General features: G+C 39.3%; 1 protein-coding gene across 7 annotated transcripts in view; it reads left to right on the plus strand.

The window, feature by feature from the left end:
- Nucleotides 1-26,684, plus strand: part of HERC1 (HECT and RLD domain containing E3 ubiquitin protein ligase family member 1) — a 100,546-nt gene that overhangs the window by 13,547 nt on the left and 60,315 nt on the right. For 5 of the 7 annotated variants that reach the window (XM_030955336.1, XM_030955343.1, XM_030955339.1 and 2 more), the window contains exons 1-10: nt 4,818-4,972; nt 17,942-18,897; nt 20,118-20,213; nt 20,508-20,702; nt 21,571-21,882; nt 22,475-22,571; nt 24,134-24,277; nt 24,908-25,035; nt 25,858-26,002; nt 26,094-26,265. In XM_030955336.1, coding sequence (XP_030811196.1) covers nt 17,968-18,897; nt 20,118-20,213; nt 20,508-20,702; nt 21,571-21,882; nt 22,475-22,571; nt 24,134-24,277; nt 24,908-25,035; nt 25,858-26,002; nt 26,094-26,265 — 2,219 coding nt within the window. In that variant the 5' untranslated portion in view covers nt 4,818-4,972; nt 17,942-17,967. Of the gene's footprint in view, nt 1-4,817; nt 4,973-17,941; nt 18,898-20,117; nt 20,214-20,507; nt 20,703-21,570; nt 21,883-22,474; nt 22,572-24,133; nt 24,278-24,907; nt 25,036-25,857; nt 26,003-26,093; nt 26,266-26,684 lie in introns of those variants that run through there. The other 2 variants (XM_030955337.1, XM_030955338.1) reach the window with 1 other exon arrangement.

Consider the following 26,684-nt stretch of genomic DNA (forward strand, 5'->3'; position numbering starts at 1 on the left):
TTTCACAGTTGAATCCAACAGTAGAAGAAAAGAAGTGACATGACTACCTGAGCTCAGAAACAGCTGATTATGTGGCACTGATGATTTGTGCTGGGGTAAGAGCCAGCTGGCTATGTGGATGTGGCTTTAGATGGCTTTTGAATAAATAGCACTTAGAATGGCTCAGCTTGATATGAACAGGAAGTGCCAGGCAGAGGAACTGTCACTCCAGAACATGAGTCAGAGATGAAATGAAGGGCTGACACAGATGCATTTATTTCAGTGCCTTCATATTTGGCATCTCTGCCCAGGCAAATGATCTAATAACAGCCCCCCTCACATACCTGGGATCCATGGGAAGAGAGCCAGTGTTGTCACGAGTAACATACAGAAGACATAGGTGAATGTCTAGCTAAAAAGAATTTTTTCATGCATTTCATGGATTGGTGTAGGTTGGCTTTAGTCATGTTTTTTAGTGCTTGCAACTGCTCTGTCCACACCTCCTCAGTGGCTGCCACAAGCTCCTTTCCTCATCTTTTAATTGGCAAACTCGCCTCCCTTTTGCCTCATGTAAATTGTGAGCCATGAGAAGAGCCTTGCCTTTGAATGAGCCCTCACAGAGATGATGGCTTCAAGGCTTTTTTATTGGGATAACTCCACAATACAAGACTCCTCATATTTCTGAACACTAAGAACGTAACTTCTTTGGGTGAATCTGGGTTCTGTTATGGTTAAGTAACTGCCCAGGCAGATCATTGTGGTTTTTAATTACTCTTGGGGATGACAAAGCTATACATAGAGACCTAAATGCAACAGAGGGTCACAAGTAATAATTTGGTGTCTTCTATCCAATCAAGTTTTGTTCAGTATCATTTGTTCAGATTTGGGATCTTTCTTTTTTTTTTTCCATTGACCATTTATTAACTGGTTGCACAGAAACATTCAATGTCCTTTGTTGGAATTGTCAGCCCTTTTCTGTATAAAATTTTTTCTGAGTCACATCCCAAACCATACAGACTCCTTTCATTGCCATGACAACAGCAAGGCATGCCAATGTTAGCAAAGTCTGCTGGAAAAAGAGAAGTCAGTAAAATCAAAACACAGTTAATTGAGGTATTTAATATATAAATTCCCAGTTTCTGTAATGATCCAAAATTATCCTGCATTGTGGAGACATAGTTAAGAATAAGCCCTAGATAAATAGCATAGCCTCATGCTGGACGTTGGGTCTTGTCCTGGGCACTGCATTATAAAAAAAGATCTTACAAAAATATTGAGAGTGGAATTGCTCATAGCCCTGGTGAAATGTTTGGATCAGAAGAGGATAAAAAGTTAAATGTGGTTACTAAAAAAGTAAAGGATAATTATTAACAGTCATAAAAATGTTTGATGTTAAATTGTGTGTTGTTCTGTCACTATACCTATCTTTTAATTGCTTAATATTAAAAGTACGTTTGATGGGATTAGGTAACAGTACATTTTAAACTAATAACTAATGCAGTAACTCATGCAAAGTAATAGGGAATCATTGATGTAAAACAGGTCTTGTAGAGCTAAATGCTGGAAGAAATCTGCCTTAGTGCCAACTGAAGCTTGGAAGGAGGAAAACTGTGGGTGGGACTTAAGAGGTCTGCATCATGAAGGATTATTTCTGTTTTAAAGAAGAGGTGAGAGCACAGAGATAACAGAGGTACTATCCACAGCCTCCTTTCTCTTGAAGCCTCCATGACCAATCATATGGGCTTTCTCTTGGCCTCCCTCTATGCTTTGAAGGTAACCTATTTTGGAAATAGAAATGGAGGATGAATGTCCTGCAGTCAGGGACATTAGGGGCTGAACTCTTGAAATTTGCAGTTTTGAATACTTCTGCTTATGCTTGCTGTGAAGGAGGGGGAGAGGATGAATGATGTTGCCTACTGAAAAGCTGTGATTCAGGTGTTCCTGGCCCATGTCTAGGGGTGTCCCATAAAACTCTTCTCAACTTTTTTTTTGTTACATTCACACTGTTAATATATAGCTGCAGGTGGCTGGAGAGCTCATCTTTCCTCTGGTATGTCCTCAGGGTACCCAAATGAGTTTCAGAAGCCTCTGCAATTTCCAAAGGATGCAAGTGCTATGTTTTCATTTAATGACAATTGACTCTCAGATGAGGTGGCTGAATGGTGGTGGCAGCCATTGGTAGCATAAGAGCAAATGTAGACTTGTTCCCCTTATTTATGTCCTTATTTTCAGACCTACTGGAGCTACTGTAGGCTAGAGTGCTGTTTGCTTTGTTTGGGTTCTCAGTAATTCTGACAATACTTCCCTGCTTAGTACAGAGTGATGCACTAGACCTCCTCATCCTGCATCACTTGCCATGCTAGGTTTTATTCCAGTTTGGAAGCTCCTGAGTCCAGCTGGCTGTAGATGCAGACAGTAGCTCAGGCACTGGGGGTCTAGCTCTGAAGGAGAAACTGTGGAAGTCACTTGACTTACCAAAGATTTTAGTTAATATTAAATATTAACAATTGCTATCTAATAAACAAGCTTCATGTGAGAATTCACAAAGATGCTATTCATAGCAATAGCTGTTCATAGCATTGCAATAGCAATGGTCTCCAGTGTAACTTAAATTCTGAGATCAGGGAGCCTCTGGAAACAGCCCCTGCACCTGCATCCAGGCAAATGGCAAGGGGAGAGCCCTTGACTCTCAGTGCTGCAGAGGGATTGATGGGCTGGGTAAAGACAAAACAGAAAACCTTGCGGTTTTGTGAACTTAATATTTAAATGTATGTAACTTAAAAGCATTAGGCATTTGTAAACCTAAGAAATTCCTTGAGAATTATACAATGCTTGGCTGCAGGTGGAGCCTTCAAGCCATAAAAGCTGCAGTTAATGATGAGATTTTGTCTTCATGTTGTGATTAATGTGTGTGGGCGTGGGGCATGTGAACATGGAGAAGAGCACATACTGCTGAGTGTGTCTGGTTATTATTCTTTCTCTTCTGTGGAATGGCAGATCCACTGGACATGTTTGCACTGAATGTGTTTTCATGCATCTGTTGATTTTTTAAAGTTTATTTCTTATACAGCATCCTTTAGCTGACATATTTAAAATACTTAAGGAATGCTGTAAAATGTTTTTATAGTTTGCCCCTATTTTGATAGTATTTGTTAGCATAGGTGGTCTCATCAACAAAGAAGGTGCTCATTCACAGCAGAGTTTGACTATGATTTTAGACAAAAGATTACCTGGTGTAGTTAGAGGTACAAAACAAAAAAAAAAATCTTACAACTTATTGAACAAAAATGGGTTGTCTTGACCATTATTCTCTGGGTTGATATTACATGGGTAAATTGCCAACAGAGACTTTTTTCTTAGTCTGTGATTTTTAGCTTGGTTGGGTCAGACTTTTCAAAGCAAGGCGTTCGAGTTTTATTCTGATGCAAAATGCTGTGCATCCCTGAGTTGCCTTTTAGGGGACAGAATGAAAAGCCACCAATACCTGGGATGTGTCTCCAAAGTGGTCAGTGACATTTAGTCCAATTTTGGTTGGAACTTGTGTCATGAAATGCAACAGTCCCTCCAGGGAGCTGAGCTCTTCCATTAGGGACCTCCTCTAACACTTCATAACTCAGAATAAAGCATTGAGGCTAATGAGGAGAGATCCAGGAAACACAGGCTATAGGACAAGAACATAAGGATGGGATCACTGATCCACTGGCACTGTGTCTGAGCCAGCCATCAGCCCGTGCCTTGGGAAGGAAAGGCAGGAGCAAGCACAGAGCAAAGTGTCCCCAAATATGGTAGGGCTTTCTGTGGGCCGGGGCATTTTTCAGCCAGAGATGTCTTTGGTAAACTGATGGATTTTTTCTTTCCTGTATTTTTCCAGTCTCTTTTTGAGTCCAGGTAAACTTCTACTACATTTTGTCCTGCATCAAGGTGTTCTACAGCTTAATTATATGTGAATGAAGAAATAGTAATTCTTTTCCTTGTTCTGAATTTTTCATCTACTAGTTCCTCCTGTTACCTTCTAGCTCTTCCACTCGAAGAGCATAAACAATTATTCCCTGTTCACCTATTTGACATCACTAATCTTTGTAAGCTTCCATTGTACTCCTGACTTCGGCCGATGTACTCAAACGCATGCAGTCCCTTCTTGTAGAGTTTTCCTCTTGCTTCTTGTCAGTTTTCCCATTTACTCAGTCTGTGAATGTCTACTGATTCAGTCATGACATCCCTAATATTGCATGGACTTTACCAGCTCATGTGGGTATCACTGAGATTCTCACTATGTTGTTTGTTGCCGCTGTGGCCTCACTCCCCTTGGTGTGCTGTCATTGCTGCCACCATCCAAGCCTGTGACAATGGTCACTGCATCCTTTATCCTTCTTCAGACTTGGAATTTCATTCCTCAGTGACAGTTTGACTATTTGCTGTTATGTTGTTCATTTTGTTTAAGCAAACACTTTAATATACTCCTGCTTGTCCTCTAATGTGATTCGTTCTGCCTTTTCTGCACTTTTTGTCCCTGCGTACGGCATCCATTTCTCTTCACTGAATGTCCAATACCTCAATTCCATCAGGATCCCGGCCTAAATTAGGTGCTTCGTTTCCCTGACCCGTTTCTTTGGTCGTTTTTATGCAAAAGCATTAGTCTGCTCTTCCTCACGCTCGCAGCAGACCAGCAAACCCCGCCGTGTGGGCACTGTCTGCATTCCCAGGGCCCGCAGCGCTCCCCTTCAGCCGGGCCCAGCCGCTCCGGCCTCCGCGCGAGCCGCGCGTGCCCGCGCACGGGAGGCGGAGGCGGGGAGCGGCCGGCGCTCTCGCGAGAGCCGCGCGGTAGCCCCGCGAGATCGGCGGCTCCCCGCCCGCGTCATGTTTTCCCTGTGACAATCCGGGCCGGGAGGACGCGGCTCCCGGCGGGATCTCCGCGCTCCGCTCTCCGCGCCCCGCCGGTCCCTCCCGCGGGGCTCCCGGGCCGAGCGCCGCCGCCTCCCCCCGCCGCTGCCTGGTGAGCGCGCGGCCGCGTGGGGCCGAGAAGCGCGGGCAGGGGCGGGAGGCCTGGGCGAGCCCAGGGCCGGGATGGCTCTCCCCGCGCCCTCCCCGCCCGACAACACCGCGGGGCCTCAGCTGCAGCCGCGGGCGGCCGGGAGGAAAAGGGGAGGCAGGTGGGGCCGGTCAGGTGTCACTGCCCTGTTGCTGAGGGCGGGAGAAGGAAGGGCGTCCTCCGACAGCTCTTCTTCCTTCGTGGGGGATTTTGTGCCTTTTCAAAACGGTATAAAATGTGCGAATTCTGCGCTGTGCTTCGGCTGAGATCCTCGGAGCCTGTGCTTTTTCCCCATGAACCTCATGAATGCTGTTGTAGTGTGGCCGTGCATTTTCCTCTGAATGTTAAATGCATCTCTGGGTACGTGCATCCCAGGTGGACCCGGCAGGTGCCACAAAATTCAGTCTGAAATTTGTCATGTTTGCCTCCATCAGCTGTGTGCATGACTGTAGGTAGGTGTTCCCTGTATCTCCACACCTGTCATCTGAATTGCACCGTCTTCCCATGGCATGTTTTTTGGGCCTTGCTTGCAATACTGAAACATTATATGTATACTTAGAGATTATTTACTTTGTATTTCAAAGTGAGGTCCTAGCAGGTGTTTTGTTGTTGTGTTTTGGGTTTGTTTTTTTTTAACTGCATATGGTTCATTTCATTGGGATGTTGCTGTACACAACTGCTTTTCATGGTTTTTAAAGGGCAGAATCCTATTGTTATGCCCTCTCCCTTTCACAGTATATAGGAGAGATTTAGTGCAGTTGAAACATTTTAATTTCTGTTGCCACATATCTAAGCTGATTGATTCCTCGTGAGTGGTGTAATTTCTTTAGCTGGAGCTGTGTGCTCTATGTACATGTAAACATATCCTGTATGTGTCTGTATATGTACATGTGTATATTGTCTTCTGAGGTTGATCAGATTTGTAGTTTAGCAGAGTGTTCTATGCTGGTATTTCATAATGAAACCTCAGTTTACATGTGCTGAATTTAATGCTGCTTGTTAGAGACCCCATATATAGTACGGCTGCTCTGTTGGGATGTGGGACTGTGGAGGACTTTGATCTGAGGGTTAAGTCACATAGTTTTGGGGAAAATTATAATAGATATTTAATGTGGAGAGGTAGACCGTGTACCTGGTCAGTCTACTACTACTTTCCCACTCTGAGAGGAATCTGTTTTTTTGCATGAAAGATTAAAAGCTGTACAATGTTGTGCTACAGGACAGAGTGGCATTGCCAGTCTCCTGTAGCCTTGCACCTATGAAGAGTTTGTTAGGTGGCTCTATCACAGTGGTTGTGTTTTAAAATGAGACATCTTAAAGCTTTTTGTCTCTAAGTGTAAACCTGTAGTGAGGTTTTCCTTTCTGCTCCTGTGGTCTTATTTAAATATGTCATGGATGTTTTGTTCTTTACATTAAGACTAGACGAGTTTATGGGGTTGCAAGTACGTAAGTTGAAGGGGAAGTGGGAGTCTTGAAATTTTTTTTTGGAAATTGTGTAAAGGAGGTGTTTATCTAATTGTTAATTAAGCAAAGGGATGTCAGATCTTTGACTTATTTTTGCCAAGAGACTGCTTGGCATAGTAAGAATATAACACAGTATTTTTTTGGTTCATTTAATCTGTGAATTGAAAAATAGTTTAACAGCGAAAACTTGTTCTACTGTTCAGAACTGAATTAAATAGATAGTAGTTGATTAAAGATCTTTGTTGGGTTTTGCCTTTAGTTTACCAATCTGAGGTAGCCATGAAGTTTATTTTTCAAAGAAAAGAGTACAGGGGTGCTCTGCAGAAGCATATTAATACTTTAATTTATTAGTAATGTTAATATTTTAAATTATCAGTAATGACTGAGTAGGACCATTTTAAGAATGGGGAAAGCTACATATGAAATTAGCAGTAATATTTGTGTTTGAGTAGTAAAATTATATATGTTTAAGATATATGTAATATTCCAATTTTTCTTTTTGTTTTTAGTGTTATTATTCTTGTAATACTCATGGGGTAGAGATGTGCTCATTCCCATTTTAAAAATAAGTAATGGAAACAGAAATTATATGTATTTTAGGTAGGCTTGGTGGAGCAGGTCATAGGTTGTTAGGAAGTCATTAGCCTTTCAAAGCAATGGCCTTAGATCCTGTACAGATACTTAATCTTCCTCTCTTCATGTAATTGGAAAGATTTTTTATCTTGCACTGTTGTGTTTTAGTTGAAAGTAGGATGCAATTCTCTATGGCTGTTTTTGACTCCCTGCTGTCGAAGTCGTGGGCAGTGAATGGTGAGCGCTGTGCTGGTTGTGTTTGCCGTGATTGGCTCTCAGAAGTACTCAAACTCTGGAATTGCTGCCAGGGTTTCTTTTTGTCTGTCTCCCTTGCACTGACTTACAGTCAAGTGGAACATTCAAATCTAGTAGGTGTTAGCTCTTTAAAAACATCTGAAGTAGCCCTCAGAAATCGAAGCTCTGCTGTCACAGGGCTGCTTGAAATAAGTGCCAGTGTGCTGCAGCTGCTTGCTGTGCATTAGAGTCATTCAGAGTAACTCTTGTAAATTGTTAATATGAAAAAAAGAAAACAAAGCCAGTCTGGAGCCCAGTGACTACAGGATTTGCCCATCAACAGCAAGTGTAACTGTGACCATGGAACTGGCCAGGTATATTCCCTGGCCTGTGTGCTTGACCTGATGTCACCAAGCTATTTGGGAGAATGTTCAGCTGGCTCAAGCAATCATCTTCTCTGCTGGAAGTTGGAATTAATTTGCTGCTTAAAGAAGAGCCTGCAGTTTGAGTCCTTACTAGTAACAACTTTTTCTTTTGCTATCAGGATGAGATAATATTGAAATGTCATCCTCAAAACATTTCCTCACAAATGCATGAATTTACACAACAGAACTTTCTTTTTCAAGTAGTTTTAATAGGAGTTCTCCGAGTCAAGAAATGCAAATGTTAACAGGAAGTGTTAACACAAAGGGGCATCCACAACTTAGCCGGGCAACCTGCTCCAGTGTCTCACCACCCTCATTGAGACATTTCTTTTTTATATCCAATGTAAACCTACTCAGATTCAATTTAAAACCATTTCCTGTTGTCCTGTCACCACAGGCCATGATAACAGGTATTTCTCCATTGCTCTTATATGCCCTCTTTATATAGATACAGATATATTGATCTATCTATCTATATGTGTGTGTGTGTATATATATATCTATCTCAGGGCTGCAGTCCACCTTTCTGCTTACATACAGCTAACTTGAAAGATGAATGTGTTTGAATTTTGACTGCCTGTACATATTGCACTCTCCTGTCTGTTGCTGAGTTTTCAAGTCATGATTTCTAGTAAATACATCTTTAAAACTTCTGTAGTTTTTGCAAGAAAATGTCTGTTCCTATGTGTTGTGGGTTTTGAAAATATTGTTACTACAGAGTAGAAGTACAAGTGCTTGTACCTTTTGGGGAGAGTGGTAGTGCTAAAACCTCACCATAGTTTTCATCCCTTTTCCAATGCAAGATCAGGCACCTTTCTTTGCTCAAATGTTGGGATGTTTTGATGCATGGGGAATTTCTGCTTCTCAGCTCCTCTTCACTAACTGCTTTTGATGATTGTGTATGTGGAGCACCTTGTATTCTCAGCTTTTGTTTCAGTAACCTTAAAGCATCTGAAGAAGTAATGGATTAAATTGATTTTTCTAAGTTTATCTGCTGAACAATTACGATCGTTTTTATTTCTTCTCTGCTTGGGTAGATTTTGTACAGCCCCCGGGGGTTTACATTGAGAAGCCATGATAAGGTTTTTGTATCACTTTCCTTTTAAACACTAAAGCCAAAAGGCCAAATAGCTTTAATTTCATATTAACTTAAAAATAACTTTGTCTTCCTTTAGTCTGTCTCCAAAAAGATTTTTGAAGTAGCCAGTTGTGACCAGCTAAAAGCATAGGGTTGTATTGGTTTCAATACTATACCTCATAATGAATAAATAAATAATCCCACAGGAACCTAAAATCATGTATGAAGAGGAAAAGTGGAAGAACACCAACTAGAACCTTACCATGGCTTACTTCACAAATACAAGGTTAGGTGGAATTCAATATTTGGAAAGAAAAGTTGATGGTTGTTTGCATAATAAATCTTATTCTGAATGATTATGTCATTCATTTAGTTGTCATATGCTGAGCAGGAGGCTGATAGAAGGAGGAAAGATACTGGCCCTTGTGCTCAGTGGAGACAGATGTTCACATGAATTAATGCTGGCGTGTATTTCACTGTAATGTTTCAGTAGTGAAGGACAATCTGCTGTAGCTGCTGTTCTTGCTTGCTTTTTCTGGGTTAGTTCCTTTTGTTCCTTGCTTCCTATTCCAGATTTGTAGGAGACCACAACTTATTTTTTACTCCGCTGTTTTACAGTCCGTCTCCTGTTACTAGGGCTGCTGCCTTTTTTTTTTTTCTTTTTTTTGCTGCTTCTGAGGACATTTTTTGCTTTCAATTCTGTGTGAATTTGTAGTAATTTCTCTGCAGTGCAAGCACTTCCTCATTTATCTTTTTGTCTTTTTCTGTTCCCTGACTGTTTTGGATAGATTCCATTCACCTTGCATCTCTCATGACAGTGTGTCCATACTACATGGACAAGCCAAAAAGAACATTTGAAGATTCCTGCCTTGTTTAGTGACCTACAGTGCTTTTTGGCACTAGTGAAATATTGAACAGATAACTCTTCTAGCCAAAATTATGTCCTGTGGGTTTCAAGTGTCATAGTGTCCCCTTGCTGTAAGCCATATGAAACGTCTTGTGGGTTTTACATTTCTGTACATTTCATATTTTTGGTATGTGACAAGGCAGGATTTGAGTTACTTTTATATATTCTTGACTTCTAAATCACCTTTCCAGCAAAAGGCTCTAAATGTTGTTTGGAGCTGTGATACCTGCTGCTAAATCCTGTATGTACATCCCTTATTTAGGAAAAAAGGGAAGCAAATCATTTCAGGTTACTTGCACTTTCATTGTAAAATTCTAATAAGGATTGCAAAAATTGCTGCACTCCACCAGCTGGCAGCATGTGAAGCAAGATTCTTACTGGGACTTTGTGGCTTCTTTGTAAGAAGTATGAAAGACTGGAATGATAAAAACTTAAGGTAATCGGTCATTTTATGGAATGTCAGGAACTGTTAGGAGTGGAACTTGGCAAAATCAGAGAACAGGCCTTCTGTTGCACAAAGTAAAGGTACAGCCATATCTTGAATTTCACATTCAGCTCTGGAGTTGTACAGGTTAGGAATTTGACAGAATATTGAGAAAATAATTTAGTAGTCTTGGATAAAGACTAAAGACTTTGGTTTACCGGTGAGAACATTACATATATTTGAATGAAAAAATAATTTAAAAGGGTTCTAAGTGCTTATGCTAAGAAACTGAAATGCTGAAACTTTGAAGAGATTCCTTGTATAATGCAGCTGTAATACAGCTGTTATCACAGTGAGGCAGTAAATAGAAACATATTATATTTGGTTCTCTGTCATATTTTAAGCAAATTAGCTTTTCCAGAGCTGTGATTGGCAATGAACTCAAAACTTCTACTTTATCCAAAATTATGTAAAATAACATCCCAGAATAAGTTCTACAGTAGTCAGTGTCACTTGCAGTGAATGAATTGATTTATATTTTTAATGAGCTCATAGAATTATCTGATCATTCTGATTGTGAAATCTTTCCTGAGTTTTGTGTGAGCCACAAAATGCTCGGTATTTCTGACCCATCACAGAAGTTAATTTCTCACCATTGCAAACAAAGCTTTAACTACTTGTAGCAGCATCAAGAGCTGTAGTGTGATCTGGCTGCCATCTGCTTAAATATTAAATTTTCTACTCCTTTTTAGAAACCACCCAGGTGACATCAGGCTGAAGGGAGGGACCTTGAGCACAGTAGGCACTCTTAAGAGTCCCTCGGGTTGAAAATAACAAATGGAGCTGTTGCAGACTCCAGGAAGCTCATTGTCAATGAACAGACAGTGAAGAGCTCTGTTTATGTGTGTGCTACAACATCGCAGGCAAGCAGTGGACAGAATTCAGTTTCACAGCCAGATCTTTGTATTCAGTTTTGGTGTTTCCTGCCTGTGATTTGACTGTATAGACAGACTTCTTGTGTTGCAAGCTTTTGTAATTAGGTTCCCATAAAATAAATGTAGTCAGCATCTGACAAAGGTTGCTGAAATTGCTGATTGCGGAGAGGGAGAGAGTGGATGCTTGTGAGGTATATTTTTCCTCTGAGAAAACTTTTTACTTTTAGGATGTAGAATATTTACAGCTTTATAGGTGCAGTTTTTCAAGAGCTTTGCAGAAAATAAAGCTTTCAGCTACTTTTGTAGGAGTTCTAAGAGCCTGAGCACTTGGCTTCTGTCAGAATAATTTTGTGTGTGCTTGATTTCTGCTGTAGTCAGGCTAAGTTAAAGAAAAACGTGGTAGTGTTTTGTAGCTTTGTCAAATTCTGTCCTTGTTATCTCTTCAGTGTGTGTGCTAGTGTCACTGATTTAAAAAAATTGATTTTCTTCATGCTAATTGAAGATACCGTACATAATTTTATGCAATTTATATGCTTGAAAATCTCCATGGACTGTGAGTAGTTCTGCCTACCTTAAACACTATGTTAAAATACATTCCCCTTGTTTGCTGTGTTCATTTGACAGCACTTTATGTAACATGAATTTTGCTTTTTATCCCTGTATTACAATGCTTACTTCTTTGGACCTTGTGCAGGGAGGAAAGCACAAAGCTGTAAAATAACAATTAAGCAGGAAGATTCAGGTTTGTACAAGCAATGGGATCACTGAGCTTCAAGATTTACCTACATTTCTGAGCTGATTGTTCATATTTTCCTTTTCACAGCCTGAACAGCAGTTGCACCTTCTTCCTCCTTTTCTATGGACTTCTATTATTCTTGCTGGAATACCAGTGATTACCTGCATTTGGTATTTGGCAATGAGGTGGAGCCAATCTGTTTGGGGGGGGGGTGGGGGCTGGGAAGGCCCTAAATCAGCTCCTCCCTTCCACGTTTCGCTGGTTTCTGTCTCTTGATAAGTTGAGTGTGTGTGCACTGAGGACTTCAAAAGCAAAACGTGTTTTGTGGGGAGACTACTCTTACACTCTCTAATCAAATCAACTAGATAATAATTCTACTTTTTAAGGATCTTTTCTACAATTTTCTTTAAAACAAAACATAAACCCTTCATTTTTTTTCTTGTCATGACTTTCATACTTACATGCCTTCCTGCAGGAATTCAGTGTTACCTCTTTTTATTTGCCTTGAGCTGTTCCTCATCTTCCTGATCTCCTCAAAAGGAGCTGCAGTGTGTTGTAGCTGCACTGTACAGCTTCTGCCCAATCTCCACCTTTCTTTAGATTGTTCCAGCAGTCTTTCTCTTAGATCTACACACAGCAACTTCTGAGGAGCTTTTTTAAATTCTAAGCATTTTTTAAAATCTAAACCCTAGAAGGGAGCTTCCTATTTACTTGTATTAGGATAAATTTGTTGGATACATGGAGGTGGTTCTTGGGTGACATTCAAGTATCTCCCATAATTTCTGAGCTGGTACAGAAAGGGAAGACTATGGAAATTCCTCAGGGGAATTGTGTATATTCTGTCCAAGACCTGTCTTTCCTGCTGGACTCAGAAACAGGAACTTTATAACTTTATGGACTTTAGCCTTCAACCCCATGCCGAAGTCCTTTGTAAATTATTCTCATTTCCCCCTGTTCCCTTGGAATAGAGGAGTATTTGGGGCAGTTTCCAAAGTCCTCACTCCTTTGTCTGTGTTGAAGTTGAGAATTTCCCATACTAACTTCTTTAGTAATGTTTCTTTCCCCCCTTGTGAGTTCTTATTCTTGCATTTGAGAGTGATCAAAGCTGTCCCACTTACCTCAAAGTGGCAAGACCTAAAAACTTCTCAGCTTCCTGAAGCTGTAGTAAAAATCTGAAAAAATGTTTGTTCTTAGAGGTTTGACAGTCTTCATGTCTGAGCCAACCAAGTGGATTTATGAGAAATATTTAGTGTCTCCTTTGTTCCCTTTCTAGAAAAATCTCTTTCCATAGCTAATTTAGGAGATGATGGTAAGTGGCTGGAAAATCTACTGTTACTTCTCAGTCCCATTTTACCTCACATATATCACTTTATATAAACACACAAAAAAAATTATACAGAATTTTCTTGATAATTTCACTTTGATGTTAACTTAAATGCTTTGGAAGAATTATTTCCCTTTGAAAATAAATAGTTGTTGCAGCAAGATTACTTGTGTTTCAGACACATGTACATGAAACACAGATATTTTTAGTATCTAATATAAATACCAAAATATAAATATATATGTATATATGCATATATATATAAAAATATTGAAATATTTGTGGTGGAATACCTATTTTGTTGTATCTCCTGCTCAGTTGTACATTAAGGTGTTAGTCATCCATGCAGTCAGTGACTTGGTATTGTATATATGAAATAAGCAAGCTGGGATTAATGACAAGATCAAATTCCTCTTTCTCTTTCTGTGATTAAATTGCTGTGGTGGCAGAGAGAAAGAAGGAACAGCATTCATAGTTTATCTCCTCATAATTTATTTCTGTTTCATGGAAATAACTTTTAAATGTAGTTAGATGCATCTCCAGTCTCTCACTTTATTCTTGTTTCAGATAGGGGAATAGTTCTTTTTCCTAAAAAAAGATGCAGTTTTTCTCAGTGAAAGAATTGGCTGTTTGGCCTATTTCATTATTGATATAAACTTTAATATGCCCAATTGTCTATTGTATTTAATAATGACTTGCAGTAGGCCATTCACACTTTCAATACATGTAATTTATTAGTTATTGTAGGCAAGCTTCCACCACAAAAATTAATATTTAAAGTGACCTGTAAAAATTAGCTGGTGGTTTTAGGCTGAATTGATTCCTACTTAAGAAAAAACAAACTCTTTAATAACACAGCATATTTTAAATTCTTTAACCTTATTTGCTAGGCCACTGAAGACTGCATGCTTTCCCTAAAATATGACAACTTTCCTCTTTTTCCTTATTTTTCTCAAGAGGGAAGATCTTAGGTCTGTCAGTTATTATTAGTGTAACTCTGTCTTGCTGACAAACATTTGCAGGCTCTTGGTTTTGTGTTTATTTTTTCTTTAAGTGCAGCAAACACATCTAATCAAAAACTTCTTAAAAATCATCATCTAACTAAATATATCAAGAGAAGTAAATGGATCAGGGGATAATGAAATTTGTCATCAGCTTTCTTTTTCAGTTCTTGGCTGTGTGGAAGTGCATGCCAATCACTGAATTATTATGGTTTCACAATCACTAGGGCTGCTTGTAAGTTGATTTCTTTGGATTTGAAATGCATCCTGTTACCTCCTGTCTGTGCTTACGAGTTACGGCAAGATGTGGAAACTTGATTCTGAGCTTAGAATTCAGGTGCTAGTTTGGCTATGTGGTGTGGGTTTTTTTATGATGGGGAAAACCATGAACAGACCAGAAGTACCTGGTTTTGACTTTTGAGCTTGAAGAGACAGAATCAGAGGATACACAATCAGTCTGCAGTGGGATTCAGCTTTGGAAGTTACAGTTCACCTTCAGGTGCATTTAAAGCAGTGGACTGATAAAAGGAAAAAGAACCTTTGTCTCTGCTGCAGGTAATTTTCATGTTTCTTATAACATTATTCTTAAGAGAGGTCTCTTTTATTTTCTTCCATGATTTAAATGATCTACTCTCCTCTTAGCTCAGGCAAAAGCCTTCCCTGATTATACTCCTTGTGTTTTCACAGGTTTCATTTTAAAATTCTTTTCCTCACATTCCCTTTCATTTGATGTAAGAGGAGCAAACAGTGGTTGGTGTGCAGTGCAGTGATGGGTAACAACAGCTGTCCCTGTGCTTGTGCACTTATTCCAGCAGAGGATTTGATGAGCCTGAGCCTTTCCTTGAGTTCCGTGGCAGCCCTGGCTGTGGTTCTCAGGGTGAACACTGGAGGCAGGCCTGGTTACCTTCACGAGTCTTTCCGTGCAGCTCAAGTTGCTGCCGCTGCTGTTCCGGAAGAAAAATTCTCCATCCTGGATACATAGAACTTGGCTTTCAGGGTTTGATAGATGCATTTTCCCCCCACTGTTCCCTGGAGTAAGCTTTTGAAATAGGTGTTACATTTGGTAACACTGTTGAAATCTTTGTTCAGCTATGACTTTTAAGTCCCATTTTAGTTGATTTACCAATAGGCAGCCGTAAAATATATGCAAAAATTTACTGCCCCAAAATGGTGATTTCCTCAACAGGAACGGTGGTTCTGAAAGATACAACAAATAAATTGTGTTGCGCATTCTCATGGTTCACTTTTTTTTTTTTCCCCCCTGAGGAGCAGGAGGAGAAAGGGAGGAATAAGGGCAGATGAGCTGGACCTTTGGTTTTGTTTGTTTAATATAAATCCCAGAAATTTCTGGGTACTTTAGTTTGAAGTGTTTTAAGTGTTCCAGTGTTGAAATAGTTTTATAAAGCTGTTGCTATACATTTAGATTGTTACAGGTTTATGATGACAAGAGAAAAGAACTTTTCTCCACTTGTCACATGTTTCTGGCTTCTCCCTTTGTGCTTGGCTATGTGATCAGCATGTTCAGAAAGTGTGTGGGACTGTACCCTGTGGGACTGGCCCACCCTGCACACTTGGTACCTTCCACATGTTCACCTGACCCTGCAGTGTTCAAATATAGTGAAACAGCAGTAAGCATTCACTTGAGTTTTCAAAGCCAAATGTATTTTCTTTTTGTCTGCCCTAAAAAGAACTCAGACATTTATGTCTAGGCTCTGGAGCAATTATAAACCTTGTATTTGTGGCAGTGAGCTGGAAGAAATAAACCCTACCTATACCCTGTGTAACTGTTACCTGGTTTCTGCTTAACTTTAGTGATCTGTAGTTGTTCCATGCAGAGAGAGAGAGATCTTTTACATTTGTATTCAGAGAGTATTTCCAGGATTATGAGCAGTGTCTGGTTAAAGCCTTCTGCCTGTCACATGGAACTGAATGTTATTTTCAAGGTGGACCAATGATTTCTTCCGAAAGGTGCAGAAGGAGAGTAGGGCACTGCTGAGGGCTCAGCTTCAAGCTTCAGTCTCTATTTTTAGAGATGCATACAAGGGCAGGAGGGAAAAAATCTATCCGTTTTCAGGAAAAGCAGCAGTATTTGCACCTTTGAGGTACAAGAGCACACTTTGAAGTTTCTGAAAGAAGAGCAGCTGGTGAAAGCATAAAGCCCACGAATAAGTCTGTTTGGGAACTTCTTAATGGAGCTACATCCCCATGTTTCACCTCTTGATAAGGCACAAACTTCACATAAGACCAGAGTTAGGACATTTTCATTAATTTGCCTTACAGTTTCTGTTGGGATCCAATGGTAGTTAGCAAATACTTTCTGACAAATGAGATAGTGTTGCTCTTTCTTCGTCAGCAGGGTCCTGGGTGTAATAGTACCTGTCTCTGTCTGTGTCCCTTTGAGGCTGAGCTGCTGGGAAGTTTTGTGGTGTGAGTACACAGAAGGTGTGTCTTGTATGAAATGCAAGGAATGCTCCCTGCTCTGGATGGTACTTAGCAGCTGTGGCTCCAGTTTCTGTGGGGATAGTCCTGGGTAAGGGGTGGCTCTAGTGCAACAGTAGTTACTTGGGTAACACTCACTGGGGCTCATGTAAAGCTTTTTTGAAGGTATTCATCTGTTGTAGGGAAAATTCGGCTGAAATAAAAGTAGTGCTTAATGGCACACAGTATGCTTTTTTGGCAGATGTACTGGCAGAATAACTGTAGTAGTTTCTGTTTTTAATTTATGATTTTAGGTGTGAAATGTCAAGATAAAACAAGGACCGAATTGCACTGCCTGTTACCCGTTGTCCTACAAGCACGACATGGCAGCAGCACTGACTTTCACTGCATGGCAGAGACTCCCTCCACCTCCAGGAGTTTAGTTTGAAATTAGATCAAATAGGGCTCACACTACCAAAGGGCACAAAATTCTCCTTTAGGAAATTATAGTTCTTTTTGGTGAAATTGTAATGCGTTAGGACTTACAGGGTCAAAGAACAGAAAGTAATCATTCAGAACCTATGTAACCCATGGTTAATGATTATAAAACAGGAGTTAAACACATCTGTTTTGTACAATAGGAGGTAAAGTATTACTTTAGAGAAAATTCTTTTAAAAGGAGAAGTTTGAAAACTCTCACTTTGAGGAAGCCCCTTTGCATATTAAGCTATAAACTACCTTGGCAAAACTTAGAGTTGACTTCAAAAATCCTCTTGAAGAACTGGAGTTCTAAATGCTACTGGCATTAAAATTAGTAGCTCAAGTGTCTCTTTAGGATCAGAATGTTCTTTTAATTTGTTAAATTTTAAAATTTTCTCAGACATAGACTTAGAAGAACCCTGGATTCAACTCTTGGTGATCAGTCTGTGTTCTTGTATGTGAGAAATTTTTCGAACTCAGTGTAGGTTTTTAGGAATTGTGATCCTTTATTCAGATAACATAGCAAAATATCATACCATTACATGGATGATCCTGCAGACATAAATCATCATAGTGCTGAGATATGCTTATCAGCCCTGCACCTTTGTGGTTCTTGACATCTAAATCTTAAATTGCCTTATCTGTTAAATGCTGTTCATGTCACTTAGAAGAATTAAATTTGCTTTATGTGAATTTTTGTGCATATGGATTTAGAAAATGCAGACTGATTTACACTAAAATTCTTACATCACTTTAAGTAATCTGCACATACATATAGGTCAGATGGTGAAACTGGTAATTCTTGGTGGTCAGTTTTAATAATCTGAATAATCTGAAATAATTTGAAAGGATTATTTGAGTTTGTCCTGGTGTCAGTAATAAGATCTATAGATAGTATTGCCTAACCTATTGACAGTTTTTTTTTCATTTTCAGGACTAATGGCAAAGAAGTAAACCAGCATGGCAGCTATGGTCCCACCTGTGAAGCTCAAGTGGCTTGAACACCTGAACAGCTCATGGATCACAGAAGACAGTGAATCTATTGCAACAAGGGAGGGAGTTTCTGTCTTGTATGCTAAGTTAGTTAGCAATAAAGAAGTAGTGCCATTGCCCCAGCAGGTTCTGTGCCTCAAGGGACCTCAGTTACCAGATTTTGAGCGGGAATCTCTATCTAGTGATGAGCAGGACCACTACTTGGATGCCCTTCTTAGCAGCCAGCTGGCACTGGCAAAGATGGTGTGCTCAGACTCTCCATTTGCTGGAGCTCTTCGAAAGCGTCTCCTTGTGCTGCAGCGTGTCTTCTATGCACTTTCTAATAAGTACCATGATAAGGGTAAGGTGAAACAGCAGCAGCATTCACCAGAAAGCAGTTCTGGATCCACAGATGTGCACTCTGTCAGTGAACGCCCGAGGTCAAGCACAGACGCACTCATAGAAATGGGAGTTCGGACTGGGTTGAGCTTGTTATTTGCACTGCTGAGACAAAGCTGGATGATGCCTGTGGCAGGACCTGGCCTCAATCTCTGCAATGATGTTATCCATACTGCAATAGAAGTTGTGAGCTCTTTACCACCTTTATCTCTAGCAAATGAAAGCAAGATTCCACCAATGGGTTTGGACTGTTTGTCACAAGTAACAACTTTTCTTAAAGGAGTAACGATTCCAAACTCTGGGGCAGATACTCTAGGTCGTAGATTAGCTTCTGAGTTGCTTCTTGGTTTGGCTGCCCAACGAGGTGCCTTGAGATATCTTCTTGAATGGATAGAAATGGCTTTAGGTGCTTCAGCTGTAGTAAACACCATGGAGAAAACCAAGTTACTGCAAAGTCCAGAAGGGATGATCAGCTTTGATTGCTTTATGAGTATACTGACCCAGATGCGACGATCTCTGGTAGGTATAGCCAGCTTTGGATTTTCTGCATTCCAGTGTAGTTGCATTCTTAACTGAGTAGTTTCTCCACCCCAAATGCCAGTTTGGTGAATATGTTAGAAAGGGGGCTTTTTTTGTGATTTCCCCCCCTGCCATATTTTCTGTGTTACACATCATCTCTTTGTCTTCCTTCCTGCCCACCTGTTTCCTCATAGGTAAAGATGAAACAGCAAAACAGTCTCTATATTGCATTTTGGTGTTATTCTCTAACTTCAGGGAAAGAATTGAGGACATACTTGATCCGCTTGGACTTGTACATTTAAGTTCATAGCAGAAAAGGCTAGAAAATTCAAAGTTCTGCAATACACCTTGTTTCCTATTAGTTACTTTTATTGCACATTCCTGCTCCCCCATTCACCTAGGCCTCTGCTTATTCATCTTCAGGATGTTCAGCAGTTTTGCTGATGCTCAGAAATTAATGTGATAGAAAATGAGCTAAATTCGAAGTGTGGCACGTTGCTTTGTATATTGAGTGCTCGCTGTTGGTGCTAGATGAATATTGCTTTTCAAGGTATGAAATCATTGCACAGTACACAGTCAGAAGCTGTGGCAGCCTTCTGTCTCATGGTGCTCAGACTGAAACAGGAAGTGACTTTTCCTCAAGTGGTCATACTTTTTTTTCAGGCTTGTACTGCTTGTTAATAAACATAAACTTTAAAATCTAAAAAAGATTCTAAAAAGCATCTAAAAAATATTTTGAAGAATGAGGTCCATGAGAAGAGCATGGCAGTAGCAGTATCTGAATTGGAATAAATGTTGTGATGGGCAACTTATTTGCTGTTGGATTTGGGCTGTATATACAATTAGGGACCAAAATATGAAAGATATGTAAACATAAAATTATTTATGATTAGTAATTTAGAAATAATTATCACTTTAGACACAAATAACATGCGTTTCATTACAAAATAGTATTGGGAGAAATTAACTCCAAACCCAGATACCTTCACAAAACTGGATCGGTAAGAGTGTTGGACTAGCACTTGTGGCAGTTTTGTTTTCCTGAAGTGTATGCAGGTAACACAGCTCAGGAGAGTGGTAGTGTACTTATGCTTTTATAGAAAGAGATGTTAATTTTTGCCTAGCCATAAGAACAAATTCCTAATGTATTTTGTTCAGGTGGACTGTTGCTGTATTGGAAGCGTATTATTTCTCCTAATAACAACATTTAAACATTGTAGGGATCATCTGCTGATCGAAGTCAATGGAGAGAGCCAACCAGAACATCAGATGGCTTATGTTCTCTGTATGAGGCAGCTCTGTGTTTATTTGAAGAGGTATGTCTTGAAAAAAACTTTCAAGTTACTGTAGTTTACTTCCTCCTCACACATGTGATTGGTGTGCACATGTGGGTCTAGTTATTCTGGGGTCAAAGAGGTGCAAAAAACGTTGAAAAATAAAGATGTAGTGAGACAAAATCATTAAGCTAATTAGTCGGCAAGCTAATGATAGGGTCGTGGTGATTTGTATTTTAGACAGTTACGATGTTGAGGGGCAATTAAAGCTGCACTAAACACTGTGACTGTATAGGAAGAAGTATAAAATGTGTCATAAATCTCTGGTTTGAACAGGTTTGTCGAATGGCCTCAGACTATTCAAGGACATGTGCCAGCCCTGACAGCATTCAAACGGGAGATGCTCCCATTGTGTCAGAGACCTGTGAGGTGTATGTGTGGGGCAGTAACAGCAGCCACCAGCTGGTAGAAGGAACTCAAGAGAAAATACTTCAACCCAAGCTTGCTCCAAGCTTTTCTGATGCACAGACGGTGAGTGACATCTGTAATGGTACATTATGTAACATTCAGCAGCTTCATAGTCACAGTATGAAATTGAAAAATAGTACTTTATTTCTGAATGTCAAGTTGTAATGAAGCAAATTGTAATGAATGATGTTCAGAACTGGTCACACAGGTTATTTTACTGGGAATATCTCACTACTTTTATTGATGCCTGGGAAAAATATTCTGGCTTGGTCTTAGTCACACACACAGATACATGTAACAAGAATGACTGAATTACCTGACTTGCTCTGTGGAGACAAGTGTAGCTGCCTGTAGTTTTTTTTGGTGGGTTTGTTTTGATTTTGGTTTGTTTTGGTTTTAGTTTTGTTTGGTTTTTTTAATTGTTGGTTAAAGGGTGCCTTAATGACTGCATGCTCTTTTCCATTGGTAGTTTTCATGCCAGAGATTGCTGAGTGGATTTTTAGCATTTGGTTTATTTTTGGGATGTTACCACTTGGTACTGGTTAAAATCAAGCAAAACCTACAGTGTTTTATCAAGGTGTTACTTTGTCTTTTTTGCTTTTAAAACATTAAGATTTCCATCTGTGAGTTTTGGAGATCTGAATGCAGCACAAATTCTGCAGTCTGTAGAAGAGATACAAGTAAATAAATAATCACTGTTCATGTACTTTAGTCTATTATGAAAACAGATTTAATTGTAACATATTTCCCAAGAATTTTAGTTTTGCTGCTTGCTGAAATCCAAATTATTTTAACATATTTAGTTTTTACATCATTTTATATGAAGAAATATGAAATTCTGTTAAAAAATACAGATTTCTAGACCTATATGTAAATTCTGGATTTGTCTGATCTCTGTATTTCTCTATTACATCCTTTTTTCTCTTTGTAGATTGAAGCTGGACAATATTGTACATTTGTCATTTCCACGGATGGTTCTGTTAGAGCCTGTGGAAAAGGCAGCTATGGGAGACTGGGACTAGGAGACTCCAACAATCAGTCCACATTGAAAAAATTGACTTTTGAGCCTCACAGGTCTATTAAAAAGGTGTCATCTTCAAAAGGATCTGATGGTCACACCTTAGCATTTACAACAGAAGGGGAAGTCTTCAGCTGGGGTGATGGTGACTACGGAAAACTGGGACACGGAAATAGTTCAACTCAGAAATATCCCAAACTTATTCAGGGTCCCCTGCAAGGGAAGGTATGTTTTGTATAGCGGAGCATGTGTTTTTGTTTTGTTCAGCGGGATGTTGTGTAAAGTTTGAAATAGATAAAATTCTAAGAAAAAGTTCTGTGTTCTTTCTAGACTTCTCTTTGAGGCTGGGTCTGCTTGCACCAAAACACTAGAGCTTATGGTTGCCTGTAGGCCTTTGATTTGGGCAGTGGCATTGTCAGGAAAGCGTCTCATAGCCTTGAGTCAAACTTATGCAGGGGCTTTTGCTGAATTGCAGTTTAAATTTTGCTAGCTGCAACATCAGGGCTTTCACATATAGATTGTTTAGTGTCTTAAACATCCCCTGATGCTGCTTTTTTCTCCTCTAAGACTAGGATATCATGATGCTAAACCTGCTTGATAAATAAATCATTCACAGTTTTACATATGAACTTTTTATGTACTTATTTCCCCTTATCAAATAAACAGAAAAGATTGCCAAGATTATGTGTGTACTTAATCCCTGTGAATGAACAAGTTAGTTTGTGTAGACTCCTTCTGAAACTTGACTCTCCTAATCTTTCAGATTTCCCACTTGATTTATGTAAAAACATTGTCTTTCTTTATGCATGTAATGTAGGTGGTGGTGTGTGTATCAGCGGGCTACAGACACAGTGCTGCTGTTACAGAAGATGGAGAGCTGTACACGTGGGGAGAAGGAGACTTCGGAAGATTAGGTAATTTGAAAATTTCATGAGATGCTTTTGGAAAAATTCCTGTGTCTAGTAATGATTTTATACATCTGTTTGCCTTGTTCTCTAATTGTCCACTCTGCGTACACATACACATGTACTCAGGTGTGTGCATACAGCTGGCAAGTGCAGCAGCTCTTAAAAGTTTTTAATTCAGATAATTTTACAAAGATTATTTCTAAAAGATTTTTCATTTCAAGGCAAGTTGCTTCTTATTCATTCCTATGACTATATCATTGCTAGTGTCACAGGAATGTAAAAACAGTTGACATTTAAAATAAACTGAAATTCTAGATAAACCTCATTTAGTGTAATAGTGGAATGATTCTTTGAGGAGTCATAATAATATGGCTAATAATATCAAGGGTCTGATTCTAATAAGGATACTTCATGTTCAGTTTGCCAGAATGGCTTAGTGTTCTTTTACCTTAATACATCTAAAAGTTAAATTTAACTGAAACAAGAAACCCTGTATTACTATTTCCTTCAAGTTAACTTGTCTGTTTCATCATCTTTGCTGTAGAGCTGCTGTGCCTGGTGTAAAACTACTCTTCTTGAGCAGGTTCAGTTGAACCAACAGGTTTTGTGTGGAAAATTTTTTCAAGTTGGGCTTTAGTTCCTGTTTTCTTTAAATGTCACAGTCTTCAAGTATAGAGGAGTAAAAGCAAGCAAGTGGCAGGGAGTGGAAGATGAGGAGAGTGTTCGACAGTCACAGCTTTCAAGGGAATCAGTAGAAGTTCTGAGTGTATCCCTGTTATAAAGAAAAGAACTCTGTGTTAGAGGTTTAACTAGAATTTTGGTGGGAATTGTGGAAACCTTCTCCTAGAGTTTCAGGTTATTGTGGAGTTTTGACATCCTTTGGGGGTCTTGGAATGTACAGTGGTGCATTCTAGAATGTAGCTAAATGTAAATTTTATTGGGTTGCAGGGCGTTCTTAATATTTAATCAGTTATGGATACCAGTGATACTAATTTTCCTCTGTTCTCCATTTTTCTTCAGTATCCACAGACTTTCTGAAGTTTAGTAGAAATAAAACTTCTTATGAAGTAGGTGTTAGGTGTAATATACATGATTTCTGCAGAAAGGATCTGTTAGAAATGTGGCTGCCTAAAGGCAGCTGAGGGGCTGATCTGTTCAGTCTGTGCAATATGGACAGGAGTGGCAGAGGGCCCTTATCTCAGCTTCCTCATGCTGTGCAGGATACCTGTGCCCAGTATTGGCAAGTCTAGCTGCCTAATCAGCTGCTATTGAAGGCAGTTGTACTTAGCAATTAGTTTTATTTCTTTTCAGCTAGGTAGAAAATAATCATAAGTTTTAGAGGCAGTGAGATCTGAACAGGTGTTCTGGAGTATGTCCTAAAGATTTAATGTTTAACTTCATGACAGATGCCTTTCAAACCTTACTAGGAATCTTTCAAAAAAGTTGGCAGAAATCATCATTTGTGATGTCTGCAATACACATGGAATTCGAGAAATCTTACGACTGGCAAAACAGATATAGGACTTTAATTGTCACAAAAAGAAAATACTTCTTTCTTTTTTCCTTAGGTCATGGTGACAGCAACAGCCGCAACATTCCAACTTTAGTAAAAGATATTAGCAACGTAGGAGAGGTTTCCTGTGGCAGTTCACACACGATAGCTCTGTCCAAAGATGGGAGAACAGTGTGGTCGTTTGGAGGAGGAGACAATGGTGGGTAAACCAAATGTTTTTGGTAGTAATTCTTGTCTTATTCCATCTGCCTCATAGTTTCCGTACTCCTTGCAGTTTGGTTCTGGTTTTTATTCATCATTTGGTAACTGTTCAAGGAAGGGATTCTTAAAAAATCTAAATATAAAAAATCTAAATACAATATCTGAGGTTCACCTGCAAGATGATAGAATTTAAAAAAAATATTTTCAGCGGGGGAGGAGTTTCACAGTGCAGAAAGGTCAGTGAATAGATGAACAGTTCTGGAAAAAATGCTGTGCTGATGACTTTCAAATAAGCTCACTCATGATATGACAATAGCTAATTATGTCCTACAAACTATTGCATATAAACTGCCTGGGATTTATGTTTCAATTTTAAGAGACTATAATAAATATATATATATATATATATGTGTATATATATATGTAATTGCAAGTCCATAATTACTGTAATTGTAAGAAAATAGGTTTTATAAAAATTGTAATATGTTTTAATTTTAAAAATCTACTCTGACATTTTTGGAAATCCAAAAAAATCTCTTTTGGGGTACTTTTTAATTGTTGTCTATCCATTGAAAATACCTTTGAAATACCATTGAAAATAAGAAAGTTGTGTTTCCTCCCTTTGCAGGCAAACTTGGTCATGGTGATACAAATAGAGTATATAAACCTAAAGTTATAGAAGCCTTGCAAGGAATGTTTATTCGAAAAGTTTGTGCTGGAAGTCAGTCTTCACTTGCCTTGACATCAACAGGGCAGGTAGGCAAAACAATTATGGGAGTTGGTGAACAGGGTCTGGGTTTGTATTATCTCTGCATTTATTATTTTAACTGTTGAGAAAATGTTCAGCTAGTACTTAAGTAGAAGTGAAGTCCTTGATTAGAGATTGAAGTACCTAATGCGCAAGAGTATTTCAAAATGTGCTAAGAGTTGTTTTACAAGATTCTTGCTTAGTCGTAGAAAACATGTATTAACCTACATTTTTAGGTTAATAAATGAATTAATATAAAATCAAATCGGATTCAAGAAACAAACAGCAATGAAATGCTTGTAATTTTTAATACAGTAACCAACTCAGGTGATTAAGTGACTTAATAGCTTTTTAAAGTGTATATGTATATTAGAATATAGTTATTAACTGCAAGTTTTATTTCTAATCTGAAGAATCTCAGGAGAACTTGGAGCTGAATGTTGAGGTGGTAAACAAGGGCCCTTGCTGGCATGATGGGTATATGTAATCCAATAAGCATTTCCACACATGTAAGCCAGGTGGCCTCCCCACCTTCAGCTCTGTGACTCAGAGGCACTGGCTTTTCTAAGTGGAGGTTAGGAATGTTGACATTCACTATAGCAGTTTGTTTTCCTGCAGCAGCCTCCCTGGTGCTGTGCTCTGTGGCACCTCAGTGGCTGGGGGAAGGAATGCACACTGTATGCCATATGTGTTCAGTCAGGAAAGTCCTATGCACGCTGTGCTGAAAGTGTAATTGCAGTCCTTGTACGGTGGTTTGCGGGCTGTTGTTTGCTGTGCTGAGCAGTAGCACAGGTGTGACCTGCAGCTGTTGTGTGCTTGCTTTGCTCCAGGTTTACGCGTGGGGCTGCGGGGCCTGCCTTGGCTGTGGCTCTTCAGAGGCGACTGCTCTCAGACCCAAGCTCATTGAAGAGCTGGCGGCTACCAGAATAGTTGACATTTCCATTGGTGACAGTCACTGTTTGGCACTTTCTCATGGTAAAGAGAATAAGCTGTAAAATGACCTAATCCTCCTCTAGATCAAAAGCAGTTGTATTTCAGCTTTTTTCTACTTTATTTATGTTCATAGATAATGAAGTTTATGCTTGGGGTAACAATTCAATGGGACAGTGTGGACAGGGAAACTCTACTGGCCCCATTACTAAACCAAAGAAAGTAAGTGGTTTAGATGGAGTGGCAATTCAACAGATTTCGGCAGGAACATCCCATAGCCTTGCCTGGACAGCTCTTCCAAGGGACAGGTAATGATGACATTTGGGACAGGTATAATTTTATTCTTTTATGCAAGTCCTCTTTGGGATATATTTAATTATTTCCAGAAAGTGTTCCCACTTCATCTCTGTCAAGCATTCTGGTTGTAATGTTTTGTTCTGGAAAGTCTTCTTTCTCTCATCTTTCCTCCCTGTTCTCCGCTAATTGTTGCATGTTACAAGCAAAAATGTATCAGCACCAAAGATTTGGATATTTCTTCTTCTTTATGTATGAATGTTTCTTATATGTAGTTAGACAAAACCTACCACTGTTTACTAAATATTGACAAGGGAGTCAGTGGGAGGTGAAACAACTCAGTATTCTTTATTTTTTGGTTCTAAGGGGATTTTTTATGACTTGGGAAGTTTCTTTTAGTGTAATAAGTAGTACACTAATCAGGAGACTTTCA

The sequence above is a fragment of the Camarhynchus parvulus genome, chromosome 10 (genome assembly GCF_901933205.1).
Source record: "Camarhynchus parvulus chromosome 10, STF_HiC, whole genome shotgun sequence".
In the NCBI taxonomy this organism is placed as follows: domain Eukaryota; kingdom Metazoa; phylum Chordata; class Aves; order Passeriformes; family Thraupidae; genus Camarhynchus; species Camarhynchus parvulus.